This window comes from Chaetodon trifascialis, chromosome 12 (assembly GCF_039877785.1).
Source record: "Chaetodon trifascialis isolate fChaTrf1 chromosome 12, fChaTrf1.hap1, whole genome shotgun sequence".
Classification (NCBI taxonomy): domain Eukaryota; kingdom Metazoa; phylum Chordata; class Actinopteri; order Chaetodontiformes; family Chaetodontidae; genus Chaetodon; species Chaetodon trifascialis.
Window position 1 is genome coordinate 11263340 of NC_092067.1, and position 26192 is coordinate 11289531.

The 26192-nt window shown below is 41.6% G+C and overlaps 2 protein-coding genes across 5 annotated transcripts; both read left to right on the plus strand.

Moving 5' to 3' along the window:
* Window positions 1–5097: 5097 nt before the first annotated feature.
* Window positions 5098–10968, plus strand: LOC139340629 (cell surface A33 antigen-like). Its single transcript, XM_070976539.1, has 7 exons — window positions 5098–5149; window positions 5506–5672; window positions 7326–7539; window positions 7702–7866; window positions 8036–8152; window positions 9352–9483; window positions 10298–10968. Exons 1-7 carry the CDS (start codon window positions 5098–5100, stop codon window positions 10966–10968), a joined length of 1518 nt encoding a protein of 505 aa, XP_070832640.1.
* Window positions 10969–12805: 1837 nt separating this feature from the next.
* Window positions 12806–26192, plus strand: LOC139340500 (immunoglobulin-like domain-containing receptor 2). Of its 4 annotated transcripts, XM_070976346.1 has the most exons (10): window positions 12806–12981; window positions 15775–16104; window positions 16791–16910; window positions 20111–20167; window positions 21436–21582; window positions 21710–21871; window positions 22200–22313; window positions 23204–23405; window positions 23644–24310; window positions 25548–26192. In XM_070976346.1, the coding sequence occupies exons 1-10, from the start codon at window positions 12942–12944 to the stop codon at window positions 25581–25583; spliced, it is 1875 nt and encodes a 624-aa protein (XP_070832447.1). In that variant the 5' UTR covers window positions 12806–12941; the 3' UTR covers window positions 25584–26192. The 4 variants fall into 4 exon arrangements, with proteins under 4 accessions (XP_070832447.1, XP_070832449.1, XP_070832448.1 ...); XM_070976348.1 differs by lacking the exon at window positions 22200–22313; XM_070976347.1 differs by lacking the exon at window positions 20111–20167.

The window sequence follows — 26192 nt, forward strand, 5'->3', positions numbered from 1 at the left end:
TAACACTGACAAAAATGAATGCAGACATGATCTATAATATAGTTAATTACACAACTCCATAACACTTGATTACCAGCCAGTTAAGGGGCAGTCATGCGCTCACTACATGCACTTGGCTTTGGTAAACGAATTAATTGCAAATTTGCACCACTAACATACTGTATCAACTGAAAAGGGTCCTCATTATTACCTCATGATTTGACCCTATGCTAAAATTTAGTTTTAATACCCTCATTGTTTAAATTTATATCAAGCTCACATGGTACATTTTCTTAAATACAAAAGTCATAAGAAAAAAAATGAGTTCATTAAAATGACCAAAACCAACACACAGAAAACCTGTTGCTACTTAATGTAATTTCAGTGTAGGAGTATTAGTCACTCTCTGGCAGTATAATAAAGTTGCCATGCGTAGTCTACTGTGGGCACTATGCTTGATCGGATTTTGGAAACAACAGGGTACATACGCAATGCACAGAAGGCAGTGACAAATTAAGATTTTACATTAAAAATGTATAAAATACACAAATTGTTACATTACATTTGATGTGTCTTTTGAATAACTGAGGCCCACAAAAGTAAAATTATCAATCTTTCACAAAAAAGCAAAGATTACAGAAATGTTTTTAAAAAACTAAATGCAAAGTCTTGCAGCGGCATCAATCCCATTTAATACATTTTTGACCAATTCAATTTCAATTCAATTTTATTTGTACAATGCCAAATCACAACAGAAATTGTCTCAGGACACTTATATATATATAGAGCTGGTACAGATGATGCTCTTTATTTACAGAGACCCAACAATTCATGAGCATGCACTTTGCGACAGGAAAACAGGCAGAAACCTCAAACAGAACGAGACTCTGGGTGGACAAAGAGGAAAGAGACAGAGAGGGCAAGAGAGGGAGAAGGCAAGAGAGGGAGGGGTTGGGGGGTGAACAGAAAAGCCATCACAGTAACAGTGACAGCTCATAGACTTTTAACTATGTAGCATAGTATATACATATGATATATTTATGCATGTGATATATGTACGGTACATAGTATTAACAGATAGTATAGGTACATAATACAACACTATGAATCTAATAAAAATCAATGTATGGCTAATATTAATCGCAGTTGCTGTAGATGTCAGGCAGGGCCAAGGCAAGAGACCTAGCCATAATCCACAATCCAGGTTCAACCATTATCCATGGGAACCTGCAAGACTACGCAGTGTTCTAGTCGGAGGATAGGGTACTATGAACTCTTTAAGAGAAGATGGTGCCTGACCATTTAGGACTTTGTTGGTAAGGAGGATTATAGATTCTATTCTGGAATACATTAGTCACAGAGGCCATTTTCCAGAGTACTTTTACTTTTGATACTTTAAGTATATTTTGCTTAACACTTTTGTACATTTACTTAAGTAGGATTTTAAACACTGAACTTTCATTTGAAATGGAGTGTTTCACATTGGTACTTTCACGTATACTCTGTCCGCTGCAAAGGCAAATCCACCAAGAAATCAAATCAGAAGGCACCAATACTCACTCCACCACCCGAACTCTCATTGCAAAACAGGTACGACCCACTGACGCTGAATGAAAAAAGGTGTGATCAGTAGCTATGTAATCCTGAATGGAGACCTGAATATTCATATCAACAAAAAGAATGACTCCAAAACTATAGAGCTTTGAACTTATACAACATGTAAATAAAGCTACTAACCTAATCTTAACAAACAGTGAAAGAGATTTTTTTGGGTTCAAAAGAGATTCCTAGATGGCAATGCTGAAGAAAGGTTCTGTAATATTATGAGATCATTTGAGTCACACAGATACAACTGCTCCTTAAATGACATGGTTGAACATTTCAATAATACCATGTCATTTGCCTGAAATACTGTAGCTCCACTAAAGGCTAAAAAGAGGTCAACTGACAGAATCTCCCCATGGTTAAACAATAACAGTGTCAGAGATCAAGATAATCTGTGTGAGGAAAACTGGGCTCACAGTTCACTGTAATATACACAAAGAAGCCATGACTGTCAATAACAAAGCAATACCTCTGGCAAGAAAGGATGATTTTCCAAGGTAATTACAGAGAATGCTGGGAACTCTAGAATATCATTCTCCACCATTGACCAGCTACTCAACACCACCCGCACCTGTCTGCAATTCTTTTCATCAAACTGTGAAAAACTTGCATTGTTCTTCAATAACAAAATAACTTCAATTATAACCAGTATTGCTGCTGATATAAACATGAATGGCCTCAGCAAACCCTGTCAAACAGATGTAACCATGGGAAAATTCATCTGTATTACATTTACGGAGCTCTGCAAAACTGTCAATGGTTGGTTGGTTTTTCTGACAGTGTGTTAATCTTTTTTAAAAAGTACACCAAAGGGAAGAAGTTTTTTGTCAGTCTTGGAGATCATGTGTCTGAGAAACATGACATCTGTTTTGGGGTTGCAGGGAGCTGCTTTGGTCCATTACCGTTGTCATTACATGCTGCCACTGAGTGACATCATTAGAGAGCACAATGTGTGTTTCCATAGTTATGCAGATGACACACAACTGTACATCTGTGCTGAACCAAATGATGCTACAGCTATAGACTCCATTAGTGACTGTCTTTTAGCAATAAATAAAGGAATGAGCAATAATTTCTTAAAGTTAAATAAGGACAAAACTGAAATCCTACTGGTCAACCCCAAAACAAGAAGAGAAACACTGTTTAATAATCTAGAGAAAGTAACTCCCTGGATTAAATCTGAAGTTACAAGACTTGGTGTCATCCTAGATTCAGATCTAAGTCACACATCAACAAGGTGATGAAAACTTAATTTTTCCACCTTAGAAACATGAAGTAGCAGAAGCTGAAGTATGACCATCTCTAAATCATTTCAAGATGTAATCTTGTAATCTGTAATTCACTCTTTACTGGCCTCCTGAAAAAAAAAAACACTGAGAGACTTCAGCTCATTCAAAACTCGGCAGCTCTGCTCTGCAGAACCAAGAGGAGAGAGCACATTAGTAAAGTCTTAGCTGCTCTGCACTGGCTTCCTGTAACATTTAGAATTGATTTTTAAGGTCCTCCTCCTTGTATACAAAGCCCTTAATGGGCTAGAACCAGGCTACATCTCCAACTCACTGTTTACCTTCAAGAGCACTGCGATCATCTTCTGCTGGTTTATTGGAGGCTTCCAGCAACAGCTGAAAGAAAATCGGGATGCAGCCTTTGTCAGTTGTGCCTAAAAGCTCTGGCACACACTACCTATAGATATCAGGGAGGCCAGGTCGCTAAATATGTTCAAAAGAAAGCTAAAAACATATCTCTTCTCTTTGGTCTTTAAGTAGTTATGACTCTCCTGTTACAGGTCTGAAACCTTTGTGTTTTGGCAAGCACTTATGCACTGCTGCAATTCTTTTAAATTGTTGTATTTTACTTGATTTTATGTACTCTCTTTTTTACTTACATTATTACTTTTCAGTTGGTTTTGTTTTCCATTTTATGTTAAGCATTCTCTTTATTCTTTATCTTATTTTCATTATTATTATGAAGTGTTTTATTCTCCATCTCATTTTTACATTAACTTTCTTTGTTTTTATGTTCCTTCTGTCTTTTTTATGTGAAGCACTTGCTGCATGTGATTCTTTGTTATAAATACTTTGAGCTGCGGGTGCCTCACAGCAAGAAGGTTGCCGGTTCGATCCCCGGGTCAGGCGGGGCCTTTCTGTGTGAAGTTTGCATGTTCTTCCCGTGCATGCGTGGGTTCTCTCCGGGTACTCCGGCTTCCTCCCACAGACCAAAAACATGCTCGTTAGGTTGATTGATGACTCTAAATTGTCCGTAGGTATGAGTGTGAGTGTGAATGTTTGTCTGTCTTTGCATGTGGCCCTGCAATCGGCTGGCGACCGGTTCAGGGTGTACCCCGCCTCTCGCCCATTGTAGCTGGGATAGGCTCCAGCCCCCCGCAACCCCGAAAGGGATAGGCGGTATAGATAATGGATTTTTTGTTTGGAAGCTAATTCTGAAATCTACTGTTAATTGAGTGGGTAGTATGTCCCCTTCCCCCATGTAGAGGTATCAGATCTGGGTTCTCCCACACACAACAAATGGTTAAACTGAAGTATTTGTTTGTCATAGGCTTAACATAAAGCCTATGACAGACTGAATACTTGACCACAGCTGACTTGTTAGCTCATGCAAGATTGCATCATTGTCCAAGTCAAGCCTAAATCTGCAACCTCATGCCACCAAAGCCACTGAATGAGTGCACTGTCCTGTAACCAAGGTCACATCTCTCCCGATACATTGCAAGTCTTATAAAATTCATCAAATCAAACCATCCGTCCGAGTTCTGGTTCCAGTTACACCTTCTGCCTCTCACCTCTCTGTAACGGCTCAGAACACAGCAAGTTAAAGCAACAGAATCAAAGGTCAATATATATATATAATAATATATATTCAATTACTGTACATTTATCATTTTTATATATTGTTTGTGTTGTTAGACACTTACAGATTAGTGATCTTTTTGTATTGAATGTGTGCAGCACCATTGTCAGCGCAACACTGCAGCCTGCAGGTCAAACTCAGTGCAACACCAGATGTGGATGTACAAGACACAGCACAGCTGTTCTGGGAAGGTTGAAATAAATGATCCTGAAATTAAACTATCTATCTATCTATCTATCTATCTATCTATCTATCTATCTATCTATCTATCTATCTATCTATCTATCTATCTATCTATCTATCTATCTATCTATCTGTCTGTCTGTCTGTCTGTCTGTCTGTCTGTCTGTCTGTGAATGTTCCTCTTTTTTGAATTTTTTTTATTATTGAAAGCCTTTTGGTTGATTGGCCCCTTCCATATCACATTCATCCCTACTGGAGAGGTTTCATTTGAATCAAAGGTAAAACAGATCAATGATTGGACCTCTGGTGACATGTGACCCATAGCTGTTGACTTATTACCTGGAAGAGTGAACTTCTCCATACCTGGGAGTTCACTGTGAAGGTTAGGCGGGCTCTTGCTCTTCGACTGAAACCATCAATTTCAAATTAAAAATAGCTGGATATTTTTATCCTCTTTCAGCAATGATGACAAAGAGGCAGCTTGGATGGCAAAAGTTATTTCTGATACTCACAGGTAGGTTTTATGCTTGTATTCTTTCTCTTTTCTATAAAATGCTACCACACCTTTATGGTATTATCACCAGCGTTAATCATTAAGCCAACTTCTTGCTGCTCAAGCGGAAGCGGGATTGCGTTTTACTCAAAGGAGACCTGTAGCTGAACCATATATTCAAAATGCCTTTTAAGAGACATACTGTATTATAATTAGTAGCACAAACATAGTTGAAGTTGGTCATATTAAATCATATCTGTTTCTATCTGATCCAGAATCCCACATTACACAAGTAGATGTCAATTATTTTGCACCAAATTAATGAGTATGTGTCGGAAAAACATTGACATGTCATTCTGTATGTGTTTTTATTTCAGTACTTCCCTGCTGCAGGAGCTTGGAGGTTGTTATCCCACAGAGCGAATATGAGGTTGCACTAGGAGGTGAAATTTCCATGACCTGTTCCTTCACTCCCGCCAAACCAATCACGAACACGCTCATCCTCTCATGGGAAGCTTTCCCTGAAACTCCTGGTGATACAATGGTGAGAGGTTAACCTAGCTGCATGCACAACATGTGGTCAGAGTATCTTCTTAGTACAGCATAAAGGGGAACCCCGCTGATTTGACACATGAAGATCAGTTTATTCATCATGGGGAGTGCCACTCCTCCTGTTAACACAGTTGTCTTCAGGCATGGCGTTATCTCAGACTGGGCTTTGAGACTATAAAACGATAACAGAAAGAAAAAACCGGGGCATGGAAAGACGTGGGTGTTTACTTGACAGGGAGTATCGAACAGAATATCTGCATTTGAGCTGCATTATGGGAAGGATAGGATCCAGCATTTGCAGAGCTCTCTGATTACTCTGATTTTGTTCACCTCTCACAAGTCCCTCAAATCTGTGGTAGTAGCATACGAAATGGCTAACTAAGGTAGCCTTTATCCATATTATTGTGTACCTTTCAATATATTAACATACTCAGAAAATCACTCAAGGAGATGTTTTGGTCTAGTAGCACCAATACTGGGTCAAAAATCTCCCATTGGTACTGGGTAAAATATGTGTCTGTGCTCAACCAGTGATTTTTAGTGTGTAACAGTGTAGATTATGTTCATATCAAGGCTGTTGCATTGTCACATCTTAAAATGGACAATGATTCGTTGCAGTGAATAACAGTTTCATAGGGAGGGGTTCTGTGCTCTATGCTACTTAATCAGTTCCAGTTTCAAGCATACAAGTCCTGCCCTACTGCATATGGCGTTTACAACCTTTGTTCAGTGGACGATGAATAAGACAAGATTGCCTCTTAAACATCACCCACTATTGGACATATCAGATGGAAATGACACATAGAATTTATGCTGTATCATTCAGTAGGACTGCCACTAACACTTTTGGTAGTTATGATAAATTGCACACAAAAAAATCGACAACTATTGTGGCAGCAATGAGTTTGGAGCTTAAGTTAAGTATGAGTGTAATACTCAGAACTTCTTACACTTATACACTTACACTTATATAATATATGAGGCTGAAATTAACAATTATTTTCATTTTTGATTGATCTTCAGATTTTTCTCTCAATTAATCATTTAGTCCATAAAACACCAGACCTTAGTGAATACATATAAAAATGTTCTAACATGAAGACATAAAACAACTTTTGTCCATCAAATGGGCCAAAATGTAAAACTATACAGTTTACTAAAATAGGAGAGTGATAAAATCATCAGTAATAAGATCACGAGCAAGCCTTGCTAACTGGGCACCATGAACAGCGTGTTCAGGCTTAAAATGTACAGAAGCCGTTTATTTGCAGCAGCAGCTTCTAAATGGTTGATACAGAACAACTTTAACATCAATGTTGCTTTAGCGAACAGAAGCTGACTAGCTACAGTGGCGCACAGTGAATTTATGAAATAAAATGTGTCATTATCAAATAAAACTTGACATGAAATGACTTTTGAAAAAGACTTTTGAAAATGATCCTTTGAAATAACGTCTACAATGATATTAAAAAGATATCCTATAAAATTGAGTTATTATGAAAACGATGAAAGAACCTTTCAGACAGCATCTTGGTTCATTCCTATATTTTGCACAATTTCTTCATATGAATCTTTCAGGTAAATTTTGAACCATATACTATTATATATCATGCTTTGTAAAATATGTTTGTGTTTATTTCTCTAGCAACCCGTGGCCACCTTCTATTTAAACAATCAGGCCGACATTGCGCCTCCTTATGAAGGCAGAGCCTCTCTGGAGGTTGACGTTAACAACCAAATGAGCACACTCCATTTAACGAAGGTGACCATTGAGGACAGCCGCCGTTACCAATGCAGTGTCATGATCCCCGGTGATGATGAGGGAACAACAGCTGCCAGCACTTCCCTTTTGGTCCTGGGTGAGAATGAATCACTGAGAAGTCTATTTATCAGTTTTGAATAATTCTATTTCATGTTGTCTCCATGAAGATGGACAATCAATACTATGTTTTGGGTTTTTTTTTGCAGTTCTCTTGTAATAAGTGATTGTAACTTGTGTTGAATGCTTTGCTTTCTTCCAGTGCCTCCCTCTGTGCCAGTCTGCAAGATTCAGGGAAAAGCAGAGTACTGGCAAAACATCAGCCTAACCTGCATGTCTGAGGAGGGATCCCCAAAACCTGTGACTCAATGGAAGAGCTACAGCACTCAGAACATTGAGAGAGCATTTCCACCGAAGACAACTGAAAGTATGCTTGTCGACCATCAGTGTGTTTCAGTTTATTCCAATTTCATCAATTTGAAGCACTCATCTTAGGCAGGCTGCTGGAGAGTTTGTTTCCCATCATCACAGTCAATGTAAAGGATGGCAAAATGGCCCATCATCTTAGTATTGTATTTTTTGTCTTTATCTTGCAGAGGAAGGAAAACTGTCTCTCTTCAACATTTCAAGAGAAATGTCTGGGTTTTACGTTTGCACATCAACAAATCGAATTGGTTCTGCCAGCTGCAACCTTACCTTAGCCGTGGTGCCTGGTAAGTGTTTTAACATGATTTACTCACTCACCCATTCACGATGAACCCGCAGAGACTACAGCTTGATTCTAATATTTCCCTATGACCTTTTTAGCCTCTTTCACTCACAAATTTCACTTCGTTCAACTTTGTTTCCACCCGCATTGCCAGGAAGCTTTTTTCTTTTTTCAAAAACTCAGGGTACACCACATTCTCACTGTTATCAACTAGCTGATGAACACAGTGGAGCATTTAGGCGCTAAAAGGCCAGATATTTTTCTCGTTAGTTGGCGGAGACTAAAACAGTTAAAACAAGAGTGGATATTTGACATGAATACATCAGGTGTGCCTGCTGGATGTATTAAAGGACCGGTATGTGAGATTTGGGAGGATCCAACGGCAGAATATGGCAGAAATTTGATAAAATGTTCATATGTTTCAATTAGTGTATTATCACCTGAGAGTAAGAGCTGTCCTGTTTTTGTTACCTTAGAATAAGCTCTTTAAAATCTAGTGCAGGGCTGTGATCTGGCAAGGTTGATGTGGCAGAGCTGTCTTTGTAGGAGCCTTGAACACAGGATAGATGCAGCTGGTGAGGTTCTGCTCTGGCTTCAGCACACCTGTCTCCATTCAGTCAGACACACAGACACACAGGCAGAGAGGGAGAAAGCAACAGACAGACAGCAGCACAGGACACATGGGGAAGGGTAAAAACTGGGACAAAAGCAGTTACAATCAGATTAGACTGAACATTTCAGTCCATCTCATCTATCCAAAACCAACAGTTATTTGTCATTTTAGTCAAACTTATTTCACATAAGATTTTATCTTCTCATTATCTGATGAAAAACACAGGTTGATGATTAAGAATGCAGCTCTGCAGAAACTAAAATCAGCATCCTCAATTGATGATTTTAGTCTGTCTTTTAGCATGATATTGTCTATATAGCCACCAAGTGCATATTTGGAGACACATTTTACATGGTTCTCATTTCAACCTCTGTGTGAAATCAAGTACCTGTTTTTAAAAAATCATTTGAGTGGTAAATCTGCCCATCAATATGTCCCATGCAAGCACACATTTTGTTTATGGGAAATAGTTGCGTATGAGTGTAATTTGAAGAGGACAATGGCTGATGAAGATGTTAACGCTGGCTAAAAGAGGATCTTAGGCCTGGACTTTGTGTCTTGTGAAACACCCTTTCCTCTTGTCTCCCCAGCCAGCATGAACATTGGGTCCACTCCAATTATAATTGGAGTAGTCGTTGCATGTGTCGCAGTGCTGGGGATTATCGGCTTCTGTTGCTGGTGGAAAAGGAACAAAAAGAACAAGAATGCTGAAGGGTATGTATGTACTGTATGTTTATGCCACTGTAAACCACCACCAGCAATTAGTCTATGTTGGTATATTGCTTGTTACTATCTAAAGCCATGTTCACTCTTGGCATTAACATGTCTTTCGGATGATTCAATCACAAGTGGACAGCCGAGACACATAACTGTTCACACCTGTGTCTATCGTGTGTATCGAAGGTGTCCAGCTGACCACTTGCGTTCAGATTTCTGTACTGCCTACACCTCTTCAGCTAGAGGGTAAAAGAGCCGCATATTACATGTTGCCATGTTTATTTCACACTGGCAAACAGCTAGCAAACAAAACAAAACTGTGTAAAAAAACTACTATACATGTACGGGTTATTCCAACTGTTGAGATTGGCAGTACAAAGTCATTTGCAACTTGCAGATGAGTGCAGGACAAGACAAAAAAGGGACTTTTGCTCCATGTGCATTGGTGCTTGTCTCCATTTTTTGTGATCTTTGGTGCGCTGTAATAGCCACCATGTCATGCACTGATGAGATATGTTGCTGTTAAGTCCTTACTGGGGACGCATCAGGATACATTAGCATTTACACTGCGAAAGATATGTGGTCATGTGCGTCCCAGACCACCTTGACGAGTGGTTTGAGTGATCGGACCCAAATGCACCTTGGTGGTCACTTACATTTGTATTTAGCACTGTTCACGCATGTTAATGCCAAGTGCAAACAGGGTTTAAGTGGTCTTTATCGGTGCTTTCATTAATACATCCAACCATAAAGCCTCACCGTTTTCTCTTTCTTTTGTATATTTTGTCTTTTTTCTGTTGTCTGTTAGTGCCGCCAGAGACGTGGTTTTTGACAGAGATGCTCCTGAGGCTGGAGAGGAGTACCAGGATGACAAGCCAGACAAAGACAGCGAGACAAAGCGGCTCAAACAGCAGGAAGAGAAAGACATTGTTCCTGAAAAGAATTACAGTGTAGGAGCAGCTGCATATTATGATGACGACCAATACAGTCATAAAAGTGGCAAAGACAGGTATGCTGGCAGTGATATTGGTTCTCAGCGTTACCAGCATGACCAGCAGGATCGTAATTATGGTAGTCGTGATCGTCTCGATGATCAGCGTGGTCGTTCTAATGGTAGTCGTGATCGCCTGGATGATAAACGCGATCATTACAGCGGCAGTCGTGATCGCCTTGACGATAATCGTGATCGTTACGGTGGAAGCCGCGATCGTCTTGACGATAATCGCGATCGATACGGTGGAAGCCGTGATCGCCTTGAAGATAATCGCAATCGTTACGGTGGAAGCCGCGATCGCCTTGACGATACTCGCGATCGTTACGATGGAAGCCGCGATCGCCTTGACGATAGTCGCGATCGTTACGGTGGAAGCCGTGATCGCCTTGACGACCACAGCGATCGCTATCGTAATCTTGACCACAGCGATCGCTGTGTTGGCAGCCGGGATCGCCTTGATTACATTGATGATTCACAGAGAAACGGATACAACTAACCTTGTGTTACTGAATGCTCTTTTATTATCCCTAAAATCTTCTCTTTTTTTTTTCTTTTTTGATGCATTTAAAAACATATGCATTTTCAATTGGCTCATTGACACGGCAAAATCCTTTTCAAAAACTGGTATTCAAATAGTAGTAAATACAGGCTTGTTTCTATAAGCCTGTCCCACACATGCTTGGTTCTTACTGCTACTGTGGTAAATAAAAGCGACTACTTGAGAATTTACAGTAGGAGGCTTGTGACTACTGTCTAATGCCAAGGTACTGTAGCTGAGCTAACTGGACTTATTTTGACTGCAGATGTGACTCAATTTATCATAGTCATTCAACTGAACAGATTTTTAGCTGTAATTAATTCTGGTCTGTCCAACTTCAGATATACACCAGGCAACTTTTCTGAAACCCAAACCACATCAACTTGATAACTTCTGAGCCTGTCATGCCCGTCACAGTGTACTAATGTTTAATTAGTTTAGGCTGAGCTGTATGTAACGTCATTGTACTTTGTATGGTAAAAATGTTTTGTTAATGTCAGGTATTTGATATAGGATGATAATACATGAAGTGGCGAAGAATACCATGACAGAAAGCAGGAGGGTATTTCCTTTGAGTCAGACAGAAGCTGATGGGGTCTGAGATTGCATTTCGGCCAATACTTTCCACCTCTTTTGTTCTCCACACAAAGTATAACCAAACCCCACTCAAACATGATTGGTCAATGCTCGTCAGACTGCAAATGAAGACAAGAACACTTCCGATACCAAAATCTTGGCCTTGCCTACATATTATACATTCATATGCAGATATGTGTAGAGATTACTCTTCAGTTGAGTGGGAGCATCAAACTGTGTTAAATCCAGAATAGCCTATATTAGCTTTCTGGTCACCTGACTTGAATTTACATCACTGTGTTTTTATTTTACTTGTGCTATCAACATATACATTTGTATTTGATATTAGTGATTTAATGTTACCCGCATGGTAAAATGAGTCCTGCAGCTAAAATCTTCTAATGTGAAGCAATAATAATCATAATAATAATTTTAGCATTGATTTTATTTGCTAGCTTGTTTGTTTCATGAAAACTCTGCGTGTCTAGATCTCAGTGGGAGTAAGTTGGTCAAATAAAACCATCCAGTCATTAATACATTTACAGCTCACAAACCTGCTGCAGTAATTTGGGCATTAATGTAAAAACATTGTTCCAGACAAAAAGGAGTTTTCTTTTGTCACTCCACCATTTCAAATGTGTACATTATCTTTGTATTTTTCAGCTGCACCTGAGCTAGATTTACTTCTTTTTTTAAACCTCATTTTAAACATTTGTACAGATTATTGCATTTTTTTTTATTATTATTATTTCTTGCTTTTGTACGTTTTTGATTTGAGGGCAAAGTAAATGCCAGTTTGTCCTGAAATGAATGTGTACTAATAGTTATCATTTGTAACATCTTTGTTTGCAGCTTTACTTTATGCTGTTGAGTGACATATAATCAATGCATGCATTCGTCTATATGGAGAGAAATCAAATCGACTTCAATAATAATAATAATAATAAAAATAATAAAAATGATGCTGAAATGTTCAGAAATCTTCCTCTATACTCTAAGCTCATTCTGACCTGATTTAGTCATGGAGCTGCCCTCCCTCCTTCCTCCACCTTCACGCCGAGCAGACCTGTCCACTCTGCCCAGCAGCCACTGCCTCAACACCCGCTACGCAACATTACAATTTGGTTCCAGAGGGTAAAATAAAGAAACACCTCCACTAAGCTTGTGTTTTAATGAAAGTATGGCGTCGGATTTGAGGGTGTTTTGGGGGCCGTGTTTGTGCCGGGCGTCCCCTCTGTGTGAAGTGGTACAGTCCCGTCAGTCGCGGTTTGTGAGTCCCGTTAGCAGCAGTGAACGGACAGCGAGAGGCAGCAACATGCGGACAAACTGCACTTTACTGTAAAAAGGACTCTATAATGAACTTTTACCGGCTGGCTGTTTTACTGGGAGCATCAGGTAAGTCTTATTCTCCTCAATGAAATGTGTAATCTTTACTAAAAATACGTTTTCTTTACGACAGCAGCGCAACAGGTTGATCCTAAAAACCAGCCCAGGCACAGTATTTGCACACTTGTCTGTACGCGACTGGGTAAAGAGCTTCTTTTTGTCTGAATTAAGATACAGATGCTATTTTAGGGATGATTTAACAAATTAATAAGTTATTAGGTATCGAATTGGACACCCCTAATAATCCCTCTAGGATTCATAGTGTGTGGCATTCTGTATTGTCTTTGCTTTATATTAAACTTCATGTGATTAGGTGTAATAATGATGTTCTCTAGAGGCTTATAGAGATGCTGTTACAGTCTTATCTGCATTATATACAACTACAGTTCACTATAAAATCATAACTGTACATCTTGAAGTATAAGGTTTAATGGTAGAGCTGTGCTTTATAGGTACAGTAAAGTAGAGTTGCAAGGATTGGTCAATTAATCGATCACGCTCTGAGAATTTATCCATTGTTTTACTCATTTCTCATGCAAAAATGTAAAACTATCTCCACTCTCCGGCTGTCAAATGTGAGGATTTGATGCTTTTTGTATCCATTTCTTGCGGTAAACTGAGTATCTTTGAGTTTTAGACTGCTGATTGAATAAAACAAGTTATTTAAATCCATCTTTTGGCCATGTTCAAACAGCCAGGATGAATCAGGAATATAATTGGCAGACTAATCAAAAATTAAGGTAATTTAGGTTCAGCTCTATCCTATAAATTATACTTTTAAAGGCCATTCAGTGGTCTGAATCAGGTTGAAGAGAGCTGAAAATGTATCTGTAAGAGAATGACTGTGAGCAAAACACTCCTGACAAAAATGCTTCACTTATCACAAACTTTTTGTGATAAAGTGTTGCTTTAGAATTGCATTAAAATCCTTTATCAGACGTGGAGACCACGTTCAGTCTTATCTGCGTTTTTGTTTTGAGTCAATGTGAAGGAATGTAGGACTCAGTTAAAGCAGGAAATGTGACAGCTTGGGAGAGGAAAGGTCTGGCTGTGTTCAGGAAACATGCAGCGCCCGGCAGCAGAGCTCTGACCTGGAATACATTTGTGACCGCACACTGTTTCAAAAGGTGCTCTGCTCTTAAACCGAGGCCTTTAGTCTGTGTGAGGGTGGAGGAGGAGGCTGCTGCCTCTGTAACCTGTTCATTAACCTACAGTGAGTCACACCTGATGTCATAGTTAACACTCAGCTTCAGACATAATGCATCCAGTAGTTCCTGTGTTTGTTTATCCGAACCTCCAGGACCGATGGCATTCATGGAGTAACGGTTTGGTTTAAATCTCAGCAGTTAATTGGTCTGTTCACACCCGGCTCACAGAGGCGAGATACTCCCATTGGCTGGGAGTCTCTGACCTCCTCCCCCTCTCGGCTCCTCAAGTGGGATTGGAGGTGGGGGGGGGGGGATTTTCAGCACAGCCCTAACAATGGACTGGTCCATGAAAAAAGAAACAAAAGGAAGACCAGAGCTCATTCGTGGGAGGAATTTAGGAGCTCGGTCGGCCCTCTTCTTGTTCACTTATCTTGTAAAAAATGGTTTGGCTCAATCCCCACCAGCACTGTACCTAGAAATGTGCAGATAAAGTGCAGTTTCTCATCAGGGGAAGAAAAAGAAACCTGGTGATGCTCATCTGGCCTGACTCAGTATGTCATTAATGAATCATTAACACACTACTGTGACACTTGAGCTGAAACGATTAGTCGATTAATTGAGAGAAATCATTGGCAACAGTTTTGAAACTGATAAAAGTTGCAGTCCTAATGGTCTGAAACATCATTTGAGATAAACGCTAGAAACGGTCTAAAGGAGAGACAGGCTGGTGGACTTGCTTTTGTTTTGATTTCCTGTCTTCTGGGAAATGTTTAGAGTGAGTTCCTGCCCCACCCAGGCCTAATATGACTAGCAGAAAGCACCCACGAGCGTCTGAACTCTCATCCCCTCCCTCTGTGATGACAACCCCCTGCCTCTCCACAGGAGCCCCCCCTACACACACACTGGAATTTGACCCTCCTGACCCCGGTACCGAGCAACAGAGGAACCCCCTCCACAGACCTAATCTCCGTTCCTGTCTTTGCTCTTGTTTTGATACGACGCAGAATATCTCCCAGGTGTAGCCCTGCACGCTCGTGAATCATCCGCACAGACAAAGACGAAGCACAGCTGTGTCTTCTGTGATCAAGATGTCACCAGCATCCTTTTCCTGTCTTTAAATTGCTTTTGTCTGCACTCAGTAGCCAGTTTATTAGGTACACTCCGCTAAAACTAATGCAGTTTGATATAACAGCCCAGCAGTAGTTTGTTCACCCCATTTACATCAGTGAGGGTCGACGAAATGTGACCAGAAACTAGAGCTGATCAATCACAGCTATTTTGACTTTCAGGCATAAATTCCAGCTTCTACATGAAGATTTGCTGCTATTCTTGGTCTTATTTGATAGCAAACAAAATAATAGTCGCAGCCCTAAACTCCCCTCCAATGGTCATAGTGGGGGAGATGTTCCTCTTCAGGGTGTTAAATAGTGAACATACGCAGTGGAGGTCCCTGGTTTTGATCACTCTGTAGTTAAGTAGGTGAAGCTGGTACCTCTCAGTGCTGCCATTATGCTGTTTGAAGCTTGTTGCTCATAGTTATATGTTACGAACAGTTATGAACAGTCAAATCACACATCCAAGAGTCAAACAAAATGTCTTTATGTGTTTTTTTTTTTTTTTATTGACTCCCATTTTCTTTCTCTGTCTGTGTCAGTGTGTGTGTGCGATGGCGTGCACGTCACAGTGCGGGAGAAGCAGCGGTTTGCGATGCTCTTCCAGTCCGTGGTGCTCCCGTGTCAGTACCAAACGGCCTCCACTCAGGCCCCGGTGGTGCAGTGGTGGTACAAGTCCTACTGTCGAGACCGCACGCGGGAGTCCTTCACCCTGCCCGAGAGTCTGGGCATCCAGGCCTCTGAGCTGGGTGCCATGTCCCACCTGGAGTGCTCTGACAGCAGCCGCACAGTCCGGGTTGTGGCCTCTGCGCAGGGGGCCTCCATGACGCTGGCAGAGCACTACAAAGGCAGAGACATCACGATCATAAACAGTAATGTTGTCATTTTCTATCCTCTATGAAAACATGTTTAATCAAGGCTGCAGCTGTTTGACCGCTGCTCTCAGGAGCTGACTCTGCGCCGTGTTTCCTGTTCTCCAAATAAACCTCTTTTGTCTTTGTCTCACAATAGAATAGAGCTCTACACACACACACACACACACACACACACACACACACACACACACACACACACACACACACACACACACACACACACACACACAATCACAACCCCCTGTTCTCACTCCTATTCATGCATCAGTCCTTGTTAAACCTGAAGCCTTATCAAGACAAAACACCCGTCTTGTGTCCAAATGTGTCAGAGCAACATAGTACATCCAACAATTCCCCGCTGTCGTCACTTTCTTGTTTTTCACATGTAAATGCTCTGAATTTAGTTTTGGAACTGAAACTCAGGTATCATATCAGATTTAGCATTGAGAGTATCCAGCGCTTGTATTCACACGTAACTGCGAGGTGTGTGTGTTTTGCAGCTAAATACCATTTGATTGTAAATTTAGTCAGCAAACACGTCATTATATTCAGTTTGTTTTCAGCGTCAGTCGATCCAAATTCACAAATGTGGCAGTTAAACACTGACCTGCTCCGTGCACACAAGCTCTTCTGACCTCTCACCTCCTGCAGCACGTCTAACCATGTTTCCTGTCTCTGTGCAGAGGCAGACCTGCGTATCGGGGAGCTGCAGTGGGGCGACAGTGGAGTGTACTTCTGTAAAGTGGTCATTGCTGACGATCTGGAGGGGAAGAACGAGGCCCAGCTGGAGTTACTGGTGCTCGGTACGTCTACATTTTAATCGAAGTAACCATGATTTTGAGCCTGGTCATGATGGGCTGGCTTGTCTGTTTGTTTGGTTTCATATGAAGCTCGGTGAAGTTTCTTTCTGTATGTTAGTAAAGGTTTTAGACATAGTCTCTTTGGTGCTCTGCATTCCACAGCGTCCGTACAACAGCTTCCATAGAGACGGCCGAGTGGTGTTTGCCTCTTTACACCATTAAGCCAAGCGCTCACTTTGCAGGGTTGACGTGAACTTGGCTGGACTGTACTGTGCATCTGAAGTCAGTCAGAAACTGTACAGCATCATGTGTTCAACGGTTTGTGTGTTTGCTCACTGCAGAGTATTCTTTACCGATTAATGATTATACAAGGCTCCTCAATGCTTCGCTCAGCAGCTAAAATTTCAGTGCTAAAGGTCAGATTCACCATCTCCCGTCAATGAAACTTGAAGTAGCATGTCCATTCAGCGAAGGGAACTATGGGGGCTATTGTTGCCAAAGACACTCCTTAAGCTACCATGGCAACATGCTTTTTTTTTCTCCAGAGGAGGCTGGAGCATGTTAAGAGTCGCTGCTGGTGTAGACGTGAAGAGAGGGACGTAGAAAGTGGGTTAAACTCTCACAGAAATGTGATCTGAAAGATACCCAGAATGGTTTTCTTCCTTTAAGTTTGACTAACCTGACGTGCTTGTAGTATTAACGTCTGATCATTCATACAGCCCTCTTCCACTGAGCATTAATCTGATTATGATCAGCTGACAGGACAGAAGCGGGCGGGGGGGGGGGATTAATGGAGTGAGAATAACAAGACCGCTCTGGGTTTTGGTTCTATAGTTTCTTTTTAGCTTTGCCACATTGTTGAAGTTGGAATTAGGAAGTGTGTGAAAACACATATTTCCTAAAGCTTGGAGATCTCGCACACTAACAATTTCATAAACCACTAATGAAAGCAACCCATTTTTGGTAAATCCTTGCTGAGAATTAGTTTCCAAGATTGATGCTTTTTTCACACCACAATAACAAGTGGAAACAGCCTGCCTGGCTTTGTATGAAAGTAACCAGCTAACCAGCTGCAGCTCCTTATTTGCTTTACAGACATGACATGGAGTTGATCTTGTCACCTAACTTTCAGCAAGAAAGCCAATAAGCTATTTCTAAAGATGTCAAAGTCTTCCTTTAAAGGTCCAGTGTGTAGGGTTCAGGGGGATCCATCAGCAGAAAAGGAATATAATATTCATAGGTATGTTTTCATTCGTGTACAATCACCTGAAAATATGAATCGGTGTATTTTCCACCAGCGAACCAAACACTGGCTCAAGAGAGAGCCAGTTGTGTATTTTGTGTTTTTAGCAGCCACCATAGGTTCACCTACATGCTTGGAGGGGGGGGGGGGGTGAGGTGTATTTAGCTGGATGCAATCTGCAGCCTCACTGCTACAGGCCAGTAAACCCTGCAGACTGGACCTTTAAGCATCAAGTTTTGATGTTTGTTTTTTCACCATCTCCCTAATCTCTGGTTTAATTTTTCTTTCGGACAAATGTTTCATTGACGTTCACTCCTGTTTGTCTTGCAAAATCTTCTCATGTACTCCTCCACTACTCATTCCTGCACCTCTCACCGCCTCCCTCCCTGTCAGGGCTGCATAGCTCCCCGGCTCTCTCAGGTTACTCAGTGTTACTGAGCTTCATGGTATGTAGATGAGTGTGCCAGCCCAGGGAACCAACCTTACTTTTTTTATCAGGTGGCAAGAGTATGCTGTGTTTTTTCCCTCCCTCCATAGTAACTGTCGACTCAGCACACTCTGGAGCTCGACTTCCAGTGGGTGTTTAGTCTACCCCCGCAGTCAGACAGATCAGTGACTGGCCTTTACTGTAATTATAGTCCATTGACACCTCATGATAAACACATACTGAGGACACCTGCAGTTGTGTCTCAGTCTCAGCACACCTGTTGCAGTCCCTTTATTTTCCTGTATTTTACAGTTGTCTAAGCTGTCTTGAATTGTCTCTTTTTGACCTGTTTATCTTGTGTATGAAACACAAAAGAGGCACTGTTTCACAACCATACAACTTGTGTGACCTTTTTTTGATGAGCTCCCTTGGTAAACTATGTGCCCCAGTTTCCAAAACCCCCTCTTTGTCCTCACACGCCGCCTCTCTTGGCACATCTCAATATGTGTCTGTGTCTGTGTGTCAGTATGCATGTTGCATGTGTGTTCATCAGCATGTTGCGTTCATTCGTTTGTGTGCACTCTTAACGCCACCAGACAGCCAGATTACCACAGAAACATATAGTCCTGCGGGCCTCCTGCTAAAATTAGATTCAAAACAAGTGCATGTTGAACTCTGACCTCTGACTTACATGACTTGTGCTCATGTTCACAGGTTAGCATGTTTGAAAACTCTTCTCAGAAACTCTATGGCGTCATATTTTAGTGGCATGAACTCTGAAAACTCACAGAAACATATCAGTGTGATTCATGTGATAACAAAAGTAAGACTCTACGTCCATGCTGGCAGCTCTGTGAGCCACGGTGAGCTGAATGCTAATATCACCATGCTAACATGCTCACTATGACAATGTTAAGACGCTGATGTTGGTATAATGTTAACCATGTTGAACATTTTAGTTTAGTGTGTGAACTTGCTAACGTTTGTGTCATGAGAGTGTCATTAGTTTAGTCATAAATCAAACTTTGCTAATTGAAATTCGGACGTGATGATGGTGCTAGATGAAAAAGTTATTACAATTCATCCTCAGGGGGACATGAATGTGAATGAATTAATTCATACCATACCATTTAGTCATTGTTGAGACATTTCACCTAAACAATGATTGTCAACGTGATGGTGCTAAAAGAAAACGTAGCTGATGACCAGAGTCATCAGGACTCATCCTCTGGGGACTGTGAATGCCTGTACGAACTTTAATGGTAATCCATCCAAGAACTGTTGTCAGTAGCATCCAGCATCTCTAGAGCCCCACAGCTAGCATGAAAAATCAAATCTATGCAGGCGCGTCAGTACATTTATTTCACATGAACTGAGACATGAATGCTTTGTTGCTGTGTGTTTGCTGACTTTGACAGTGCATGACCATTAATCATCCACTCTGCTACCAAATTCTCTAATTTGCCTGACCTTTTGACTCTCGCTTCCTGCTTCCTCTGCCGGCCTTCACCTGTGCTCTCCCTCTCTCTGCAGGCAGGACAGGTCAGCAGGACGATCTCCTACCTGAGTTTGATGTGGAGATTATGCCAGGTACGGCTCCTCACCTGCACTTTTGTCGCACTGCCTGGCGTCTTCAAGCTTCCCTAATGCTCCTAATGTTTAATTCTCACCGACCAATCAAAACTCTCTTTAACTAACATGCATATTCACGAGCTCCTGTTCACACTGAACTTTCAACGTTACGTAAAGTCAAAGTAAGGAAAATGTAACGCAGCCTGAAATTACACACAGTCAGTTATTGAAGCTTTGTAAAGAAAAAGATTGACAGACTCACAGTTCTTATCCTTTGCCTCTGCTCATGATTTGAATTCCACAGGGGATATGTGTTGACTTAATGAGCGGTTTTGAGCAGATTTTGCTTCTCGGCACACCCTGAGGAAGTGTGCTATTTGGGCCTGGATGCTTTAGAGATGTGATGTTGGATAAGAGTCACTCAGAGTCCCATAGAGTTCGCTGAGGTTTCCTTTTTTACTGCTCTGTGGCCTCTGGATACATCAGTGAAGGGGATACAGAAACAAAAGTTTTTGTTGGTTTTTTGTTTTTTGTTTTTTTAAAAAGGAAAATTATGGTTTATCAGGAGTTTTTCTTTTCAATTATTGTAACATTGTAATGGCTGAAGTAATTGCTGAGATCTGAGAGCACAGAGAGCTTGATATAACGAGTCCAACAGGGCAAGAATTACAAGTGGGCAGATGATCAGTTCAGAGAGATTATCTAAACCACCCAAAATGTCTACAGTCTACAATTAGAATAGCAATTTGAACCAGGAAATCAGTCTGTAAACTGTCTTGTATGTTTACAGTGAATGTCTTGGTATTTTGATTGTAAGTGGGCAAAGTAATTTCTTAATATTTTTATCTGTGCATGTGTTTGGTTTATCCCTGTTAGTCATGTTCTCAGTACAATTACATCTGCATTATACTATATGATATGATATAGATACAGATGACATGTTGGTGCATAGCTGTGCATAACTGTAAGATGTTATATGCCTCATATATATTAGAAATATACACATATTATTTAGATTATAGTGCCTGCTGTGAGTCAGATGAGGGCATCCTGGAAAAATGTCATAATAATAATTATTTTTTATATCAGCCTGTCAAGTTCCTTACCTGTTTTATATGAACAATAAATGATGTGTTGTGATATTTATTGGTCGACCTCTGCAATGTCTTTCAAATGTTTTCCAGTTGTAGTAAAGATGCCACATCTTGAACTCTATCGTATGTGTGTGTGTGTGTGTGTGTGTGTGTGTGTGTGTCTGTCTGTCTGTCTGTCTGTCTGTATTTCAGAGTGGGCGTTTGTGGGGTCTGTAGTCCTGGGCAGTGTATTGTTGTTGTTATTGTTGGGGATCTGCTGGTGTCAGTGCTGTCCTCACTCCTGCTGCTGCTACGTCCGCTGTTGCTGCTGTCCCGACACCTGCTGCTGCCCACGACACCGTGAGTAACACAAACACGAGTCCCTTAAAAAACTCTGTTTATTTATTAATAGATCCATGTGCATTGTCAGTGTTGGCTTTACGGCAATCTCTGTGCATGGAAGCTTTAATGTTGTTCTCCTGCACAGTATATGAGGCAGGGAAGATGGCAAAGAGTGGACCGCCTGCTCAGGTTCCTGTGTACCCTTACTACATTCCTGGTGTACCTACTGTGGTTCCTCTTGCCCCTTCATCCCATGTGGATCCAAAGATTGCCTCTATCCCCTCACTGGAGAATAACCTGGCTGGAGGTGAGTGTCAACACAACAGTTAATAAGATGCAGAATTACTAGAAAGCTCAGTAAAAGCATGTCTGATTTGACTAACCCTCATTTCATCTGTCATCAACTCATCAGCTGGAGTCTGTCTCTAACCTACAGTGAAGCTGTTGTAATGACAGTAATGTCTGCCGGCCACATGCATGTTAAAATCTGAATCTGAGCATATTGGAGTCTGGTTGTTACGCTGTAAGAACATGCGGTGGACACTTACACTTATAGGTGTGTGTCCTTGCATAGTTATGTCCCTGTGTGTGTGTGTGTGTACGTACTGTACGTTTGTGTGTGTCCACATCCACAGTGCGCGGTGGTTATCGACTGAAAGCAAGTCCAGACCAGGACTCAATGAAAGTTCTGTACTACATAGAGAAGGAGCTGGCTCAGTTTCCCTCTGCCAAGATGGCTGCAATCAAACGTAAGCCTGCACAGATTGGGCCAGTTTCTGTAATCTGTGTGGCTGTGTGACCGTGTTTGTGTCCGTCTGTTTCTCTTTTATGTGCATGGTGTGTGTAAATGTATTCATTCTAATTTCCATCTAATCCTCACATTCTTCTCATAACATTTAATTGTTCTTACTGAGATGAGATTTGTAAGGTCCTTGTGTATCAGTAATACACTAAAAAGAGTGTAGATACACACACACACACACACACACACACACACACACACACACACACACACACACACACACACACACACACACAGATGAGTTTATTAATAGGGGTGGGAAATATGCTTTGTGCTTTGTCTTGTGCAGACTTGAAGGATGAAGCTGGGAATATTTAGTAGTGTGAACAAATTCGTCAGTCTCTCGATACTTTCTGATTTCCCCAGCCTGTGCTCTCAGCCGCAAGCGCATTGGTTCTTACTGAAGATTAAAAAGATCTAAAACCACAAAGGTCACAGACCAAGTTTTAGCAAGGCATTGCGTGTTAGTAATAGTGCTGTTAGTGGAATCAGTTCTTGGCTTTCATCCTTCATTGGGATTTGTTGAAATAAAGGAAAAAAGAATATTTCCAGGCTTCTCCTTTAAATTGGTTATGACAGCATTTAGAGGTGACACATGAGACACAGTAATTTGCAGTCAGCTATAATTAGTGCTCATGATTATATAGCCTTAGTCACCTCAAACCAGAAAGCAGATGATGCAGTTTGTATCATGCTCTCATCTCAAACATCAGCCAACCACATCTGACTGTGCACTCCAGCAGGTGGTGTCAGAAAATCTACCTGCAAAATGTTTTCCAAATTAATCTTATGATGAATTTCGCACATGTGGCTATACTGATGTGTCTGTCCCAACAGCCAGTAGCCTATCAGAGCTGAGCTCTCTTCATGATGGAGGGAATTCAGACTTCAGACACACCTATCAGACGGTCCAGATGAAGGCGCTCCCACCCATCGCAGACCTCGATGACCAGTCAGTGCTGAGAGCCGCTCCACTGACGCAGAGTCGACGGCCCAGACGGGACAGAGGCAACCACTCAGACGATGAGCTCGACAGAAGGTATAATTATTTAGTGCATGTATGTGTTTATGTGTTTAGACGGTAAAGGTCCCATGAATGGTGTCATTAGTTTAATGTGACCTGTTGAAATAGGTCAACTGAGCATTCTTATGGCAGAGCCAGTGTATTTAATTACATTGGATTGTACAGGTGTACCTAATAAAGTGGCCAGTGGCCAATAAAGCGTAAACTCCGTGTCACGGGGGCATGCTGAGTTGTGTGCCCTTCCTTGCTGTAGGTGGAACTCTCGCTCAGAGCACCTGCAGAGAAAGACGTTGAGCAGAAGAGGGCGCACCGGCTCCCTGGACGAGCTGGAGGACTTTGCTCGGTCTTACGGTTCCCGCGGTCGTCGGGCTGAGCCTCCAGACCGGGTCTATAAGCAGGATTACAGCCCTCCCAGGCGCTGTTACAGAGATGAGGATGATGGGTGGGGCCGCCGCAGCCCTTCACCATTACCACAGAAGAGAAGAGACACATGGGACAGCGATCGGCCCTGTCGACTGCCCCAAAGCCAAGGATACGACGACGCCTTCCTCAGCAGTGTGCTGGAGAGCAAGGCGAGGGGGCGGGGAGGGGACAGAGGTGCTGGTAGACCGGACGAGGACAGTGACACTCCCTCTAAAGGCAGCTCCAGAGGGAAGGGCAGCAATAGTTACTACAGCCGGTCGCCTAGCAACCGTCCAGAAGAGGAGGACCCTTTGCCTCCATACTCTGAGTGGGAGGCGGAGCGGTACCGCAGGGCTGACGCGACCACTGAGCGGTACCGCACTGCAGAACCTCCCAGATCAGAGCGATACAGGACCACTGAACCAGCCATGAGGCCTTTTTCATACACCCGCCCCCACCAGGGGATGTCCCACACACTGCAGGGGGGCAGAGACGAGAGAGACAGGAGCCGAAACCTGGTGAGTTACTTGTAGCAGGAACGTGGACGCCCGTCCCCTTCACCCTTCAGCACAGAGCCTCTAAATCCTGTATATAGAAACGGATCTGTCTATATTCTATACTTCTCTTATTTTCAACAAATCCCATTAAAAAACCTAATATAGCTTTTTCTCCTGTGCTATAAAACTTCGTTTTGTCCATAAAACACTAAAAACACATGAGTCACACAGTTGTTATAAGCGTGCCTGTTCTGCACACCCTGTCAGTACAGGGAGATGAAGTTAAATAGGGCTCTCCTGTTTGTTTAGTCTGCCCGGTTGTGGGTTCGCAGCCTGTGAACATACCACGTAAGTTTTCTTTCAGGCATGATCTTACTTGATTTATCCTGCCAACACACAAATACACATCAATACCAAGTCAGTATATTGTCGTTGCTGTTTGGGGCGTGACAGGAAGTGATGAGGAAATATGAAGCACAAATTGTGCTCAGTTCAAGGTGACTACCACGAGAATAGGATACAATAACCTACAAAGCTTCTCCACAGCTAAGGAGTAGGGAACCACTGCACAAGCCCACCAAATATGTATTAATCCACTGCTTAATATATATGTTGTATTGACTTAAGGATTTAAGATGCTGACCAGGTGATTGATACATCTCCAGTCAGAGTCCAGCTGACACCTTTGTTGCAAATTCCTTTCAAATGAAATGAAATAAATAAATAAATAAATAAAAATACAACAAGATGAGACCCATTTTTAATGATTTCTGAACAAAAATGCGTAGGGATGTCAGAGTATGGAGAGATGTCACTGGTTTTGAACTTGTCTGGGATTTGTTGACAATAAGAATGAAACAGAATGACGTCAGCTCTGCGTTTAGACATTTGAAAATGTTTTACAGTATTGTGTACATAATCTGATCGTCTCTTGTGCAATGTACATACAAGATTTATGGTCTTAACACTGAATCACTACAATTTCTCTCTGATAGGATTTTATTGAGGGTTTCTGCATACATTTACAAAGTGTTTAACTCAGATATGTACTGTGTAACCTGGCCATGTGTGCAACCATCAGTGTTATGAAAGCTTACTAACTGGCTCACTGACTGTGATTTTCAGTGTCACAGTCATCACCGCGGCTTGAGCTGTATGAATTCTATGAATTGTAATAAAACTTGGAGGCTGGACTAACCGAGCACAAGCATGAATGCAAAGTCTCTAACATGTGGCTCTTGGTGTATTTCTTTAACAGAGCACTGCACTGAGCAGGGACTCTCTCATAGTGTGACAAGGTTTCCCAGCCTCGACCCGCACACCACTGCCAGTCCGCTCATTTAAACCGTCCTGTTGCTACGCAGGAGAAGCTAACTGTTCTGCCGTCAGCCACATGAAGTCTGGCTCACCTCACTGAAATAACTGCGCCGACAAACAGCAGTAGCAGATGGAAAATGCAGAGAAATTAATGTGCACGAAGCAGCATGTGCAGCCTTTTCTGCCAGTACAGGGCGTTTTTCCTCGTGTGCATGAATTATACCTGGGTATATATGTTTGTGTAGTCTACAGATGTTATGTATGAGGCATGTGCATCAGTTTTTATCTGTCGGGTTTGATGAGTTGAATGAGTGGATTTACTCAAATCTGTGCCAAGATGTATTTTTTTTATTATCTGCCAATATCAGAAGCACCTCTGTGACACTCTGCAGGTGCCGCTGTCTTATTTTACCTACAGACTTCATGCTTCTCACTCAGTGCACTACAACTCAGGTTCACTTTGTATTTGTGTGTTTGTCTGTTGTTGATATTGTACTGTATGTCAGAACTGTACCTTGAATTTGTTCTGCAGATTTTAATTGCACTGCTTCAATACTTTTTAAATAAAGAAAATTTCCAAGAAGTC